This window comes from Chelonoidis abingdonii, chromosome 22, assembly GCF_003597395.2.
Source record: "Chelonoidis abingdonii isolate Lonesome George chromosome 22, CheloAbing_2.0, whole genome shotgun sequence".
NCBI lineage: Eukaryota > Metazoa > Chordata > Testudines > Testudinidae > Chelonoidis > Chelonoidis abingdonii.
The window spans coordinates 30855811-30871509 of NC_133790.1; the positions used below are offsets into that span (position 1 = coordinate 30855811).

Sequence of the window (15699 nt, forward strand, 5' to 3'; positions counted from 1 at the left end):
GACCCCAGCCTCTTCCACCTGCATCGGTTTGCCACTGTGCAGGAAACAGGGAGGTTAAGGGGCCTGTCTAGGCAGTCACATGCCCTAAAGGGACGCAGCCCAGCAAGGTGTGAACTCCTGCTGCTGCTAAGTATCATCTTACCCAGAGCTCAACTGGCCACGGCCCGGAGCAAAGTGGGGCCGCAGCACTAGCCCCACCAGGCAGCTGGCGCGACCCAGCCAAGGTGGCCCTACGGGGCTAGCTGAGCTAGGAACAGACACCCACGCTCCTGAACAGCCGCTCGTGTGTCCATACACCCCAAAGCACCTCCCGCCAGCAAGGAGCCATTGCCCTCGGTACGGGCCCACCCAACCGCAGTGTCACTGCTGGAAGGAGAGCCTGTGCGGCTGACTGGCCATGATGCAGTGCACAGAGAAAGGGGTCATGGCCGGCTGCTGCTGCTCAACCTCTCCAGCTAGAGCAGACACTTGCCAGGCGTGAGAGAAGGTTTATTTTCCAGCTAAGGGTGTGCTACATACTTGGGGAACAAACCCCCGAGAGAGAACCAGGCCCAGGTTTTTAAAGCCACGCATGCAAAGGGCCCGTGCATGCAGGTAGGCAGGCGTGCCAATCTCCACTGGCACCCGGGTATCAGCCATCCACTGTTTGCACTTGTGGCTTTTAAAATCATGAGTGGCCCTTTGAATCCTGGCTGGTGCCTCCTGAAGGGCCAGTCAGGGCATCGGTGGCTCACTGGCAAGAGATCTGTTGACTGCTACTGACTGGGTGTTGACTGCTCCACCCTTCGTCTTTAAGGGACAATAAACAACCTCTGCGAGGCTGCGTCAGGCTCGGGCCATAGCTAGCTGGTGTCTGCAGTGCAGAGTGCCAAGCATTATCACCCCCCTCCCCCGGCTGGTCGCTGCACCACTGCCAGTCTTGGAGCCTTCGCTATGGCGGGGAGGGCTGGTGCATGTAGGCCTGGGAGCTCAGTAGGGCTGGCTCTGAGCGCTTCCCCTCCCCAAGGCAGACGAGTAAGAGCCACCTCATTTCCATCCCTGCCCAGCTGTGGGAGCAGCTCTCTCCTGCGCATGCCGGCCCTCTTCCTCCCTTTCAGAGTTGCAGCAGTGAGGAGCAATGGCAAATGTGCTACGTGGCTGTGGGGGGAGGTGGCTCACGCAGACGACGTTGGCACAGACTGGACAGGACAGATGGTGGTGCTGTGGCTGTGGGAGAGTTGGCCAGAAGTTGCCCCCTTGGCTATGTGTATGTGTTCTAGCAGACACTGTACAAGATTTCCATAGAGAGAGCGACATGGGGGGCGTGTGTGTGTACAGTCAGGTGTGGGCTGGGGTCTCAAACAGGGAAAATATCACAGATCACAAGAATATAAAAAAATAATCAGCCCAGCTTTGCGTTGCTTGGTCACTCACGCGGCTTCTGCTGGCCTGCTGCTCGTAGGCCAGCGTGTGTGCGGGGCACACACATGGCCTTGGTTAAAGGGGGAGCCACTCCGCCTGGGGGGTGGGGTTGTACGCTTCCGCGGGTCCGGCATTGCAGTCTGAAGGTTACTGCAGGTCAAGGCAGCAGAAGCAGAGTGAGAGCTCCGGGAAGATGGGTGATTCCTGGGCATGGCGGTGGTGGAGGACGGACTCACGGAGACACGCACGAGGGCACGGACGCAGGCGGGGTTTGGCTGCCAAGAAGCACGCTAGCAGAGAGCGGGGGCTTCCTCCTCAGTCCTTCAGGTTGGCTTCCGAGACCCCCTGGGCCATCAGCTCAGCCAGGACATTGTCCAGGTAGTTGGGGTCGGGGTAGCCGTGGCCAGTGAGGTTGGAACCAAACTCTGTCTTGTGGTGGATTTCGTTCCACACCACTGTGTCGCACTCTCCCGTCGTGCTGGACGTGCCGATTGTGAAGATGAGCCGGCGGTCCCATGCCACAATCAGGAGCTTCAGAACCTGTGGGCCGGAGGGAGGTCACACACCCTGCCAGGCTATGGCATGCCCCATAGCCTACAGCACCCTACAGCACCCTACATAGGGTCTGAGATCCTCTCCCCAGTCTGCAGCATGTCCTGGAAGGGGAGAAGCTGCCTGCCCCGATTGATATCGGGGGCTCAGCCCCCTCTGGGCAGCTCTCTAGGGCAGGAGAGGCGGCTCTGCCAAGTCACAGCAGAGCTGGTACAGGAACCCAGAGAATCATACCCCAGAGAATGATCCGGACTGGAGCTTGGTCTGATCTGGGGTCTGCCCCACCCTCCAGAACACAGGGGCTTCCTAGGAGGCTATTCCTTTCCGCAGAGCATGGGAATATAAACCCCCCGCAGAATAACCCTCTGTGGCCTGGACGTGCCCCAGCCTTGCATGTTGTACCCCCAGCATAGGCTCAAACCCGCCTGCAACAGGACGGAGGCAGAGATGGCGTCTGACTACCACAGCCAACAAGCCACGTGGAAACGTGTGGCCCAGTCCTGTGTGGTCACTGACTCAGGCACACGCTCATGGTTCCTGCTCATTGCTTGTGGCCACGTGCGGAATGAATATTGTTATGTGGAGGTGATGTGTGGTGGGTGTGGGGCCGAGGGGTTGGGAGTGTGGGAGGGGGATCAGGGCTAGGGCAGAGGGTTGGGGTGCGGGAGTGGTGTGGGTTCTGGAGTGGGACTGGGAATGAGCGGTTTGGGGGTCGAGCTGCCCCAGGGCTGCGGTGGGGAGGGAGGACTCCCCCCAGCCCTCTCTGACCCCAGCAGCTCCATCCGGGCCGGGCCGGGGAAGGGGGTCCTCTCTCCACCTGCACAGCCCCGATAGGTATTTAGATTAAATACTAAGGCTTTGAGGGTCTGAAGTTTGCAAGGCTGGATTAGCAATGGAGCCTAGGGGAGTTAGGACACTGAACATCCTGGCATTTGTGCACCCAACTCCCTTCTGCTCCTTTGAAATCACCAACTCAGATGTACGTCTCCAAGCCCCTGTGCCAGGGCTGGTGCTAGCAACATGGCACGACCCACCTCGTGCCGATAGTCAGCAAACTCGTTTGCAGCAGAAGAGCTGGGAGTATTGCAGCACCTGTCACAAGGGGGTGAGCCTCTCTCCCCTTCGCCTCCCCAGTGAATGCCACCTCCTTGTGGGAAGCTGCAGCCTCCCAGTGAGCCGGGTTTGTGGGAGGCAACCAGGCTCCACGAGCTGGTAGGGGCAGGCCACTCACCTTCCTGCCTTTCTCGTTGTCCGGTAGGTAGCAGTGCCGGGGGAAGCCTCGGGCTGTGAACTTCTTTCCGGGGTTCGGGTGCTCTGGGCCCTGGCAGGGAACAAAGCAGATGCTGGGGAAATCCAACAGCCAGCAGCTGTGCCTGAAACGTGGCACCCCCTGCTCCAGAAGGCAGCATGGCCGCCAATGGGGCACAACCTGCAGGCAGCAGGGGTCTGAGCGAGATCCCGCCTTGCAGGGCGTGACACAACTACTGAGAGCCCAGCGACCGCACCACCTAGAAGTAGGAGATGGGGCCTGGCCTCGACCCACCACCAAATCCCTGGGGTGTCACACCCTGGCTGCCTCTGCCCGGCTGCTGGAGGAAGCAGAGGAGGCCCCAGTCTCTCCATCAGTAGCCCCCGGGGCCAGGTGGAGAGGTATGAGAATGGGGCATGCTTAGCCACGGGGGGGCATTCCCGGGGGAGGCAGCATGCACCAACTCTTCTGGGCCACGGAGCCGCTGGCTTCCCCCGGAGATTCCTCTGTCCCTCACCTGGATGCCCGTGGGGATGTCGTAGACGATGCGGATGGTTTTGGATTCCGTGTAGCCAGGCAGCGAGTGTGGGATGATGTGGAACTCCATCTTCCCTGGGGGCTGGGTCCCGGTCTTCTCCCCATAGATGGCCTTGCAGGTGGGGCACTGCAGGCTGCCATCCTTGGGGGCACAGGCACAGGGTGAGGAGGGTCAGCCAGCCAGGCAGAGCATCCTGCTCCAGGGCACAGGCTGCAAACAGGCTATTGGGGGAATTCCCTTTTGCTGCATGGCTGTTCGGCCCCCTGGTGCCGGCTGGGTAAGGCCCTGGAGGGGCACCAAGGCTGGACCCGGCCGACTCTTGGCTGATGGCCCAGAGCTGGTTGTGAGGACCCTGTGGGGCCGTGGGCTGGGTCAGGGGATCAGGGAGGGGAGGGGAGCACTGCCCTGGGCACAGGGGCTCTCCCAGGCTGAGACAGCAGGTCCCCCCTGGCCCAGCTCTCACCTTGTTGCCATTGTTGTACATGGCCACCAGGCAGAGGAGGTGGTACATGTGCCCGCACTTGCCCAGCTTGCCCACCAGCTCCGGCTTGGCGCCCCTGTGGCTGAGCAGGCCCTCGTAGCCGGACGAGGCCACTAGCCTCTCCATGCAGATGGTGCAGTCCTGCCGGGGAGAGCAGAGTTACCAGAGCCGGGCTGCTCCCGCCCACCCGCAGCCAGAGCCCAGCAGCCGATTCCACCATCACCCTCCTGCCCACGGGCCTCTGGCGCCATTGCAGCCTTTCGGGACACACCTTCCCATGGCACCTGCTCCGCCAGCCGGCTCGGCTGCCCGACGTCTGCCTGCCCCATGTCCTGCCCCGCTCCTCGCCCACTCTTCTTCTGTCCCCGTGCCCCGGTCCACCAGCCAGCTCGGCTACCCGTCTGCCTGCCCCACGTCCTGCCCCGCTCCTCGCCCGCTCTTCTTCTGTCCCCGTGCCCCGGTCCACCAGCCGGCTCGTCTTACCCGACGCCTGCCGGCCCCACGTCCTGCCCCGCTTCCTCGCTCGCTCTTCTTCTGTTCCCCGTTGCCCCGGTCTCACCAGCGGCTCGGCTACCCGACGTCTGCCTGCCCCCGTCCTGCCGCTCTCGCCCGCTCTTCTTCTGTCCCCGTGCCCCGGTCCACCAGCGGCTCGGCTACCGAACGCCTGCCTGCACCCACGTCTGCCCGCTCCTCGCCCGCTCTTCTTCTGTCCCGTGCCCCGGTCCACCAGCCGGCTCAGGCTTCCCGATGCCTGCCTGCCCCCACTCCTCGCTCCGCTCTTCTTTCTGTCCCCGTGCCGGTCCACCAGCCTGGGCTCGGGCTAACCCGACGTCTGCCTGCCCACGTCCTGCCCCGCTCCTCGCCCGCTCTTCTTCTGTCCCGTGCCCGGTCCACAACCGGCTCGGCACCCGACGCCTGCCTGCCCCGTCCTGCCCCGCTCCTCGCCACTCTTCTTCGCCCCACTATCCCTTGTCCACACTGACCCTCGGCCCTTCCCCCCCCCACTGCCCCCAGTGTCCCCTCAGCCCAACACTGCCACACTGCCCCTTTGCCCCCTGCACAAACCCCCTCATCCACACTGCCCCCTTGCCCCGCCCTGCCCCCACAGCCCCCAGTGCCCCGTCACAGCCCCAACCCTACACCTCCACTGCCCCTTCGCCCCACTGCCCAACCCCCCTGCCCCACTGTTCCCTCAGCCTGCCCCAGCCCACACAGCCCCAGTGCCCCCCTAGCCCTGCCCCCTGCCGCGCCCCTCAGCCCCAATCTACCTCCACTGTCCTCTTCGCTCCACTGCCCCGACCCCTGCCCCTACTCTTCCTTTGGCTCTGCCCTGCCCACACTGCCCCCTTGGCCCTGCCCCCACAGCCTCCAGTGCCCCCTCAGCCCCAACCTAATCCACGTGTTCCCACGTCTGCCCGCTCCTTGCCACTCTCTTCTGCCCCCTGCCCCTTGGGGCCCACTGTTCTCTTGCCCCACTGCCACAACCTCCCTGCCCCCACTGCCCTGGTCCCACCCTGCCACACTCCCGTGCCCCTCGTCCCAGCCCTACTCCACGCCCCAACCCCTCTGCCCCCATATCCTCTGCCCTGCCACACTGCCCCTGCCTACCCCGCCCATCCAGCCCCACTACTCCCTCAGCCCCAACTCTGCCCCACTGCCCCGCCCCTCTGCACAACCCTTCTACCTCCACTGCCCCTTTCACCCCACTGCCACAACTCCCTTGCCTGCACTGCCCTTGGCCCTCTGCCACAAACCCCCTACTCCATGCCCCTTCACCCACTGCCACAACCCCCCTGCTCACTGCCCCCTTGGGCCTCTGCACAACTCCCTGCCCCTTGGGCCTTTGCCACACCCTCTCATCTCCATCTCCCTCCTCACACCTCACAACCCCCTGCCCTACTGCCCTTTGCCCTCTGCACAACTCCCTGCCCTGGCCTTCTGCCAAACCCACTCCACTGCTCCCTTTACCCTCTGCCCACACCCCCTGCCCCATGTTCCCTTGGCCGTCTGCACAACCTGCCCCACTGCCCTGTTCCGTCTCCCTCCACCCCAGCCTCTGCCCTTCACTTCTTTCCCATTTGGCCTCTCTCCCTGTCACTGTAGTGCAATGGGATCACCCGCTCCCTGTGTCTCTCTGTCTGCTGAGCATAGCAGGCACTAGCTGCACCAGGGCCCGGGTATGATGGCTATATAACCCTTTGTCCCGTCTTCAGTCGCTTCGGAGCACTGCAGAACTGTGCAGCAGCAGCAGCGAGTGGTTGAAACCTGGGGCCCAAGGAGCTGGAACTCTGGCCAGGCTCTGCAGCAAGCTCCTGCAAGCGAGCAAAGGAGACATGCAGCAAAGCTCAGTGAGCTCAGGCTCCCATGCCATCTCAGAGCACCACCGACCTCCATTTGCCAAACACAGTGGGCACTTATATCCAAACACACACACAAACAGGGCCAGGGGGCGTTGTGGAAAGGTAGGGCCTAGGGAATCATGGGGTCCCCCTCCTGGCCGGACCCCAGTGCACCTCCAGCTCCATGCACTCTCTGCTTCTCACCACCTGTGGGTCCCCGCCTGTCTCCCTGGAGCTGAGCCGCCTGGGACTGATGCAGAAGCGTGGCCAATCTCGGCCAGTTGAGTGGGGGGCTTGTCTGGATCCCTCCAGGCAAATGGGTTCTGATGGAGCCCGGGCGGGGCAGGACCTGGTCTGGCTGATCACACCACTTCCAAGGGGCCAGAGCAATTCCCCACCCTGGGACCAGCCCTGGTGGCTCAGCCCGGCAGATACAGTTGCCTCCGAGTGGGGCCGGGATGCAGGGCATGTGGGAGTGGGTCTCTGGAGGGCCTGGGGTGGGTGCTGCACTGTGAGGTAGTGGTAAAGATCTCTGTGTGTTGGGGCACTAGGGAGTGGGGGTTTTGTGTGGGGTGCTGGGCAGTTGTGGTGTTGTGCAGGGTGCTGTGCATTTGTGGCAGTGTCAGGGGCATGGGAATCAGGGCGGGGATGTTCCGGTGTTGGGCAGGGAGGATATGTGGCATGGCGTGGGTTCACCCCTGAGCGGAAGGGGCATGCTGGCACCACAGGGCTGGGCGAGCCATCATGCATCTGGCAACTGCTGGTTTGTAAATAGTGCCCTCACACTAGACTGGGCGGAGCAGAGTCACCCCTGCCATGCCGCATTGCCCCTGACTGGCCCCTTGCTCTGGGGACCGACCTCCCTGTGCCATGCCCCATTGCCCCCATGGGGAGTCCACAAATAAGTTTGGTGCCAGGCCCCAGCCCACACAGCCCCCAGTGCCCCCTTAGCCCTGCCCCTGCCGCGCCCCCTCAGCCCCAACTCTACCTCCACTGTCCTCTTCGCTCCACTGCCCCGACCCCCCTGCCCCTACTCTTCCTTTGGCTCTGCCCCTGCCCACACTGCCCCCTTGGCCCTGCCCCCACAGCCTCCAGTGCCCCCTCAGCCCCAACCCTAACTCCACTGTCCCACCGTCCTGCCCCGCTCCTTGCCCACTCTTCTTCTGCCCCCCTGCCCCTTGGGGCCCCACTGTTCTCTGGGCCCCACTGCCACAACCTCCCTGCCCCCACTGCCCCCTTGGTCCCACCCCTGCCCACACTGTCCCCAGTGCCCCCTCAGTCCCAACCCTACCTCCACTGCCCCGACCCCTCTGCCCCCACTATTCCCTCGGCCCTGCCCACACTGCCCCCTTGGCCCTACCCCCGCCCATCCAGCCCCCACTACTCCCTCAGCCCCAACTCTGCCCCCACTGCCCCCCGGCCCCTCTGCCACAACCCTTCTACCTCCACTGCCCCCTTCACCCCACTGCCACAACTCCCCTGCCTGCACTGCCCCCTTGGCCCCTCTGCCACAACCCCCCTACCTCCACTGCCCCCTTCACCCCACTGCCACAACCCCCCTGCCTCACTGCCCCCTTGGGCCCTCTGCCACAACTCCCCTGCCCCCTTGGGCCCTTTGCCACAACCCTCCTACCTCCACTGCCCCGTTCACCCCACTGCCACAACCCCCCTGCCCCTACTGCCCTCTTGGCCCCTCTGCCACAACTCCCCTGCCCCCTTGGGCCTTCTGCCACAACCCCCCTACCTCCACTGCTCCCTTTACCCCTCTGCCCACACCCCCTGCCCCCACTGTTCCCTTGGCCCGTCTGCCACAACCCTGCCCCCACTGCCCTGTTGGCCTCTCTCCCTCCACCCCCAGCCTCTGCCCTTCACTTCTCCCATTGGCCTCTCTCCCTGTCACTGTAGCTGCAATGGGATCACCCCGCTCCCTGTGTCTCTCTCCTGTCTGAGCATAGCAGGCACTAGCTGCACCAGGGCCAGGGCTAGATGCATGGGGCAGTTAACCCCTTTGTCCCGTCCCTTTCAGTCGCTTCGGAGCCACTGCAGAACTGGTGCAGCAGCAGCAGCGAGTGGTTGAAACCTGGGGCCCCAAGGAGCTGGAATCTGGGCCAGGGCTCTGCAGCAAGCTCCTGGAGCCAGGCGAGCAAAGAGAGACATGCAGCAAAGCTCTCAGTGAGCTCAGGCTCCCATGCCATCTCAGAGCACCCACCGGACCTCCATTTGCCCCAAACACAGTGGGCACTTATACCAACACACACACACACACAGGGCCAGGGGGCGTGTGGAGAAGGGAGGGCCTAGGGGAAGTCAGGGGGGTCTCCAGGGGGTATTTTGGGAAAGGACTGCTGCCAGGCTGGCGTCCTGGGGGGCAGAGTTAAGGGGGTGGAAGAGGTGAGGTGTGTGCCAGTGGGTGGAGGAGCTGCTGGGGTCCCCGCTGCTGTAGTTTTACACCAGGTGTGTTGTGTGTCACTATGTCCCCAAGAGTTCACTGTGTATTCACAGGCCACCGCGGGGCTGCCACTCAGACAGGCCTAGTCATCATGCAGAGCCCCGGCCCTGGGTACTGTCTGATCCCAGCCACCCCAGGGCTCAGGTGCTCACCTCGTCTGGCGGGCTCTTCACCTTCTGGATGTACCGGCGTACCACATCCTCGGGGTTTTTGCCTGCCCCAGAAGAGAAGCAGAGGGTCAGATTGCGTTCTCATGGCCCACAGCGTCCCAGGGCCACTCACTCAGCTGGGCCACGCAGCCCCTTGCTCCATGGCTAAGGAGGGGCGGGGGGGGGGGGCAGGATCGGACAGACATAGAAATTGCCTTGGCTTGAGCAGGTGGGATCTCTGCATCAGGGCTGGAGGAGGTTAAACCCACCCCTGGGAGTTCAGAGAGAGCCTTTCATCAGCTTGGGGAGGTCCACTCCTGGAAGCCACAGGAGCAAGTGAACACGAATAGGGACTCCTGCTGCCTCCTAGCACAGGGGTCCCTGCAGCTCAGGGCTGAGGGGTCCAGCTCAGAGGCAGAATCAGGATGAAATCCCCTGGCCAGGCTGGCACAGAGCTCCACACTCTGGCTCTTTGGGGCTGGGATCCCCAGGGACTAGGCTGCCGTGGTTTGGGTGAGGAGTGGGTCACACCATGTCCACTGAACCACGGGGCTCCCTCCCGCTTCATCTCAAACACAGCATCCAAGGTGGCTAAACCAGGGCAAACTACTACTGACCCTTTGGGACCCACTCCCCTCACCCCAAGCTTGCTCGCCACGGGCGAGGATCTGGCCTATCACTGTGCCCCACAAGATTGGGACTGTGTGTGGGGAGGGGGGAGTGCAGCCTGCATGCCTCTGCGAATACACTGCACACTTGGTGCGTGTGATTGGGCACCCAGTCACATGGTATTGATGACCTAGGCTTTTTAAACAGCCGCTGGGCAGGAGCATATTCTCTTAATGAGATGATGGAGAGCTGCAGCCAAGGCCATGTGTCTCAGGGAGGCGATGGGAGCAATGGGCTCGACTGCTTGCTGCTCCTCTCTGGCCCTTGCAGGAGGCCCCTGGGGTACTTTGCAAATCTCTTCTGATGCCCACATGTTAGGGAAGCTAGAACTGGTGGAGCTTGGCACCGAGTTACAGAAGCACTGAGTCTGGGCCTCAGCAGCCATGGAGCTTCCTGCAGCCGGGGCAGGTACGTGCAGGTGGAGCTGATCTCCCCCAGGCTGGTACCTCCAGGTACCTCCTCCAGCTGCAGGAAGTTCTGCGGCTGCAGCACAGAAGTGAGGGTGGCAATTCCAGGACCCCCCCACAACAGCTTTGTGATTCCACAGGACCCCCTTTGGGTCCGGATCTCCACAGTACAACACTGACATTTCAGATGTGAAAATGTGAAACTGAACCCATTAAAAATCCTCTGGCTGTGAAATTGATCAAAATGGACTGTGAATTTGGAAGGGCCCTAAAACAATCCTTCCCTCCTGCCCCTCTCTGTCTGTCTTGTCTATTTAGATTGGAAGCTCTTTGGGGCAGGGACATTATATCCGTGTACACTTAGCACGGGGCCCTGAGCTCTGCTGGATGAACCGAATCCACAGCCCTGTTGCAGCCACTTGCAGATAAGAACAGTCTTAGGTTCACAGAGCTCAAGACCAGATGGGATCATTAGATCATTTCGTCTGACCCCCTGCAGCTCACAGGCCATTACCCCTGGATTCAGCCCAATAGCCTTTGATTGGCTAAGCACCTCCCCCAGGCTTGAGCTGTAGAGCTCACACGCTGGAGAATCCACCACTTCCCTTGGCAGTTGGTTCTAGTGGTTACTCACCCTCACGGCCAAATACTCGTGTCTAAGCTGAATTTATTTGGCTTGAACTTCCAGCCATAGGTTCTTGTTCCACCTTTCTCTGCTAGTCTAAAGGCCCCTTTAGCAGCTGGTCTGTTCTCTCTCACGCACTGTCACCTCTCAGCTAAGCAGATCAACTTCTTAAGTCTCATTGCCAGGCGTTTTCTGCAGCCCTTGACTCAATCAGCGCTGGTGACAATAACCGAAAAGCAACCCCATTAGCACCCCCTTCGGGGTGCCGGGTCTCCCTTGCGCTGTGCTTTAGCAGTGAGGATGACTTGGGGATGCAACCGTCCCTTCCTGTGTATGACATCCTCTGTCGCCTAGTACGTGTTAAATGGCCCATGGATAGCGTACCAGATGGCACAATAATTCCGTGGCTCTGGGGCATCAGGGAGAAGGTGCTCAGGCATCACCCTGGGGCAGAGTGGGTGATTTCAGCAGATGGGCATAACACCTTGTGACGAAGTGGGGGTTTTCTTGGGGTTTTTTGTCTTTTCCAGGGTTTGCATGCACAGGGGGTGGGACTCAATGTACCTGGGTGTTACTGGTTTAACGAGGTGAGGGGAGAGGGAGTTTGTTGTTACAGAGGACTGGAGAGGGACTCGGGACCCCAGCCCAGGAGACACAACCGGTTCTGGCCAGTGGGAGGACAATGGGCTGCACCTCTGGAGAGCTGAGTCTGAATCTGGCTGAGGCATGAAAATGCATTTGAAGGTCTTGGGCCAGGGTGTAGGGGACTTTTGTCTATATTAGAAAATCACTGGGCAGTTTGGCGGAGAAGCCAGGACTGGGATAGCAGGGGCTGGGGCTCAGGAGTGAGGCTCAAGGTGTGGAGGGGTGATGTACTCCAGGCTGTACTGTGCCTTGATGTGACTATCGGCCTCTCCATGTCATTCACCGAAGCCTGGTGATGAAAGAAAGAGGCAGGCTTTGTTACAGGTACAGGGCCATGCTCCCAGCTAGATCCCAGCGCTGGGATTGCAGGATGGAGGCCAGTGCGTGTGGCTCTGTGGGCTGGAGAGAGGGTACTGGCTCTTACTCTTTTTGAGGTGCTTCTTCTTGGTTTTCCTGCAGATGCCATTGATCCCGGGCACCGGCTTGATGTCACTCTTGCTCACGGGCGGAGGGTGCAGGATGGGCTTCGGGGCCCGGGTCAGGCATACAGGCAGCCCAGCAGCACACATCAAAATGCCTGTCATACCTGTGTCACAGAGAGATGGTAAGGCCAAGCACAGACACTTAGGGGGCTGGGCGATTATCTCCCCACTGAGTGGCAACAATCACAGCATGGGACAGGATCCCCTGCAGTCTGTCAGACTGAGCTCAAATGCTGGGATGGTCCCTTTGCTTTGAAATGAGATGGGTGAGTTGTACCAGCCAACTATCCATCCATCCATCCATCCATCTGGCATATCCATCCATCCATCCATCCAGCATACGCAACCAACCATCCATCCATCCAGCATAACCAACTAACCACTCATCCATCCATCCGGCATACCCAACCAACCATCCAGCCAGCCAGCCAGCCAGCATACCCAACCAACCATCCGTCCATCCGGCATACCCAACCAACCATCCAACCAACCAACCACCCATCCATCCGGCATACCCAACCACCCACCCATCCATCCATCCATCCAGCATATCCAACCAACCATCCATCCATCCAGCATACCCAACCAACCAACCATCCATCCATCCGGCATACCCAATCAACCACCCATCCATCCACCCATCCAGCATATCCAACCAACCATCCATCCATCCAGCATACCCAACCAACCAACCATCCATCCATCCATCTGGCATACCCATCCATCCGGCATACCCATCCATCCATCCATCAATCCATTACCCATCCATCCATCCATCCAGCATATCCAACCAAACCATCCCATCCATCCAGCAATCCACAACACTTCGCATCCATCCGCAACCATCACACCATCCATACCCATAACAACATCCATATAGAACCACACACATCCACATGCCATCTTAACCATCCGCGATACCCATCCCACCACCATCAATTCCATGACCATCCGGCATACTACACCAACCATCCATCATCCATCGATACCATCCCAATCCACCAACCATCTCCAATCCATACCAGCATACCCACCACCATCCATCCAATCATCCCGCCCCACCACGCATACCCACCATACCATCAACCTGAATCATCCGGCATAACCAACCAACCATCCATCCATCCAGCTGGCATCCATACCCTCCATCCATCTAAAACCACCATCCATCCATCAGCCGCATCATCCCCACCCATATCCCATCCACCATCCACCAGCCCATACACCATCCCACCACGGCATACCCAACCATCACATCCATCCATAACCATTGGCATACCCATCCATACTCCATCATCTGACCACCGTCTCATCCATCCCATCCCGATATACTCACAGCATCACATACCCACATCTCATCCATCCATCGCAAGACCATCCATGTACAGTCATATAACCAACCTCTATCATATCGCCAACCTCCATCCATATCATCCATCGGAGCGGCGCCCAGGGTTTTGGCGCCCCAAGTGCAGGCAGCTAGCAATTTCACTGCCCAAGCACAGCGGCAACCGCGTGGGGCGCTCTGCGCTCGCTGTCCCGTGGCTTCTGGCTGGACCTCCGCTGTCCGTGGCTCTGGTGTGACCTCTGGTGGGGACCAGCGGAGATCTGGCTGTGTCCGCGGATCGCTCCGATGGACCTGCCAACAGCATGCCTGCGAGCCCACCTGGAGCCACGGGACCAGTGGACCCTCCGTAGGCAAGGCCTGCGAGGGTCCACTGAGCAGCCTGCTGCCCCATCCATCCATCCATCCATCCATCCACACTCACCAAGATAAATAAATACCATCTCATTGGGCAGTGTTATACCCAGGAGTGGACAGCTGCCCAGAGCTGGGGGAATTTCAGCTGCTCTTACCTGCCAGGGCTGGATGGACTGGTCCAGTTCCATTCAGATTCTTAACCGGGAGGGCAGGAACCCTGGAGCAGAAATAAGAGAAGTGGAGCAGAAAGCACATTTAGTTGTTGGAAAGTAGTGCCCAGAAGGCTAAGCCACACCCTCCGAAACCACTGCTCCAGGAAAGGGAGAGGGGAGCGGAGGTGAAGTTAGTGATGTTGCTCCCCAGACCATGGTACCTTTCCAGGGACGATGCCAGAATCCCTTCCAAGAGAGTGCAGAAATCCAGCCCAGGATCTAAAGGCGACCACTCCTGCATTCAGAGTATTAGCTAATGGAGCATAACCCACAGCCAGACCAGCAGAGAGCCCCTCACTCTGTCAGACCCTCAGAACGAGGATCCCTGACCCAGATCCTGTGTCCCCATTGGTGCCCTTGTTACATCAAGGCTGGCACCAGACTCAGGCTGCGGGGAAGTCTATCTCATAGCACAGGATTCCCCCTGAACTCAGTGGGGATCCCACCAGCTCCTGCAGTGGACGCTGGACATACCAGGCCAGCAGAGAACAGCGGCATGCCCCTCTGGCTGATGGAAATAGGTGAGGAGAGGCTTTGGGGGAAGCTGCACTGGCTGGTGGGTTTGCCTGCACCTGAGGCTAGGGATCTGGTGGGAGTGGGCCTGAGAGAGAGACTGCAGGACGAATCGAGGGGAAAAGCAATCAGCCCCTTAGGGAATGCTCAAGGGGCATCCTTGTTCTAGGGCCCCCAGCATAGGGCTGGTGGTCAGGAGACCTGAGCCCTAACCTGTTGTGTACAGCTCCTGCTACGGAGACCCTGGGCTCTGCTTCTGGCTCTGGTGCTGACTCACTGGGCAGCCTTGGGCCAATGCCCTCCCCTGCCTCAGTTTCCCCATTGCACACTGAGGATAATAACCCTTCCCCTCTCTCCTTGGGTGAGGCATACTGAGTCCCGCAGGCAAGAAGGGGCAAAGTCATTACATGACACCCAGAGCATGTCCATTCTGCCCTAGGAGCCAGGCTCTCTCCCACCCCCCCCCCACTACTGATCTCCTTCCACCCACAGCACTCTGTTCTGCTTTTCAGGCTGAACACCCCCGACACACCCCCTCTCTCCTGCGCCTTCTCGTTGATCAAACGTTGGGGCTGTGGGCCAGGAGTCCTGGGGGAGGGGAGCCCACGGGGGGCCAGGTTGTGCCCTCCGGCTAGTGCCAGCAGCAGGCGGGCATTGTGCCCAGCCCATTCAGTGCAGCCAGGCGCTCTGGTAATGAAAAGCCCACCGCCCGGGGGTGATGAGAGCTTTCCCAGACATTTGTTCAATTAAGCCCTGTGCTCAATCGTATTAATTAGTGCTCAGGCTCTTGGGGCTGGGCCAAAATGTCAGCAAGGCTGATCCTGCTCTCTGTGGAGTAAAGCTGCTGGGTTGCTTTGGCGGGAGCCTTGCAGAAAGGCTAGGAGCCTCCTCCACCAGGGGGCGGGGCCAGGTAAAGGGACCAGGACCCCCTCATTGTATTGCAATGCCCCAGGGAGAGAGGGGAGGATGCAGAGCCCCTACCCCAGTGATTCTCCAACCTTTCCATACCACCCCCACAGGCCGGGAACAGCCAGCACCAGCGAAGGCTCCAGGACAGCTGAGCCCAGCGCCAGCTGTTTCACAGCAGAGAGCCTACCAGCAGCTTCAGCTGCGAGCACTCTGGAGCCATGAAACTGACAGGAATGACAGCAAGGGGTGAAGTTTGGCAGTGTCTACACAGACACTGTGTCGCCCTCACTGCACCGACATAAGCCCCGCGCCTCCAGTGGAGCTGGAGTTCTGACGTCAGAGTAGCAGGCCACTTCCTTTGGCAGAAGCTGCTTTCT

General features: G+C 60.4%; 1 protein-coding gene across 1 annotated transcript in view; it reads right to left on the reverse strand.

The window, feature by feature from the left end:
- Positions 1-1082: 1082 nt before the first annotated feature.
- Positions 1083-15699, reverse strand: part of DTX1 (deltex E3 ubiquitin ligase 1) — a 99682-nt gene continuing 85065 nt past the window's right edge. Inside the window, exons 4-10 of the mRNA XM_032805167.2 lie at positions 13844-13905; positions 11929-12090; positions 9162-9223; positions 4204-4362; positions 3720-3881; positions 3185-3274; positions 1083-1941 (exon numbers count right to left, since the gene is read on the reverse strand). Of these exons, the coding sequence (XP_032661058.1) occupies positions 1717-1941; positions 3185-3274; positions 3720-3881; positions 4204-4362; positions 9162-9223; positions 11929-12090; positions 13844-13905 (922 nt within the window). The 3' untranslated portion in view covers positions 1083-1716. The remainder of the gene's footprint in view (positions 1942-3184; positions 3275-3719; positions 3882-4203; positions 4363-9161; positions 9224-11928; positions 12091-13843; positions 13906-15699) is intronic.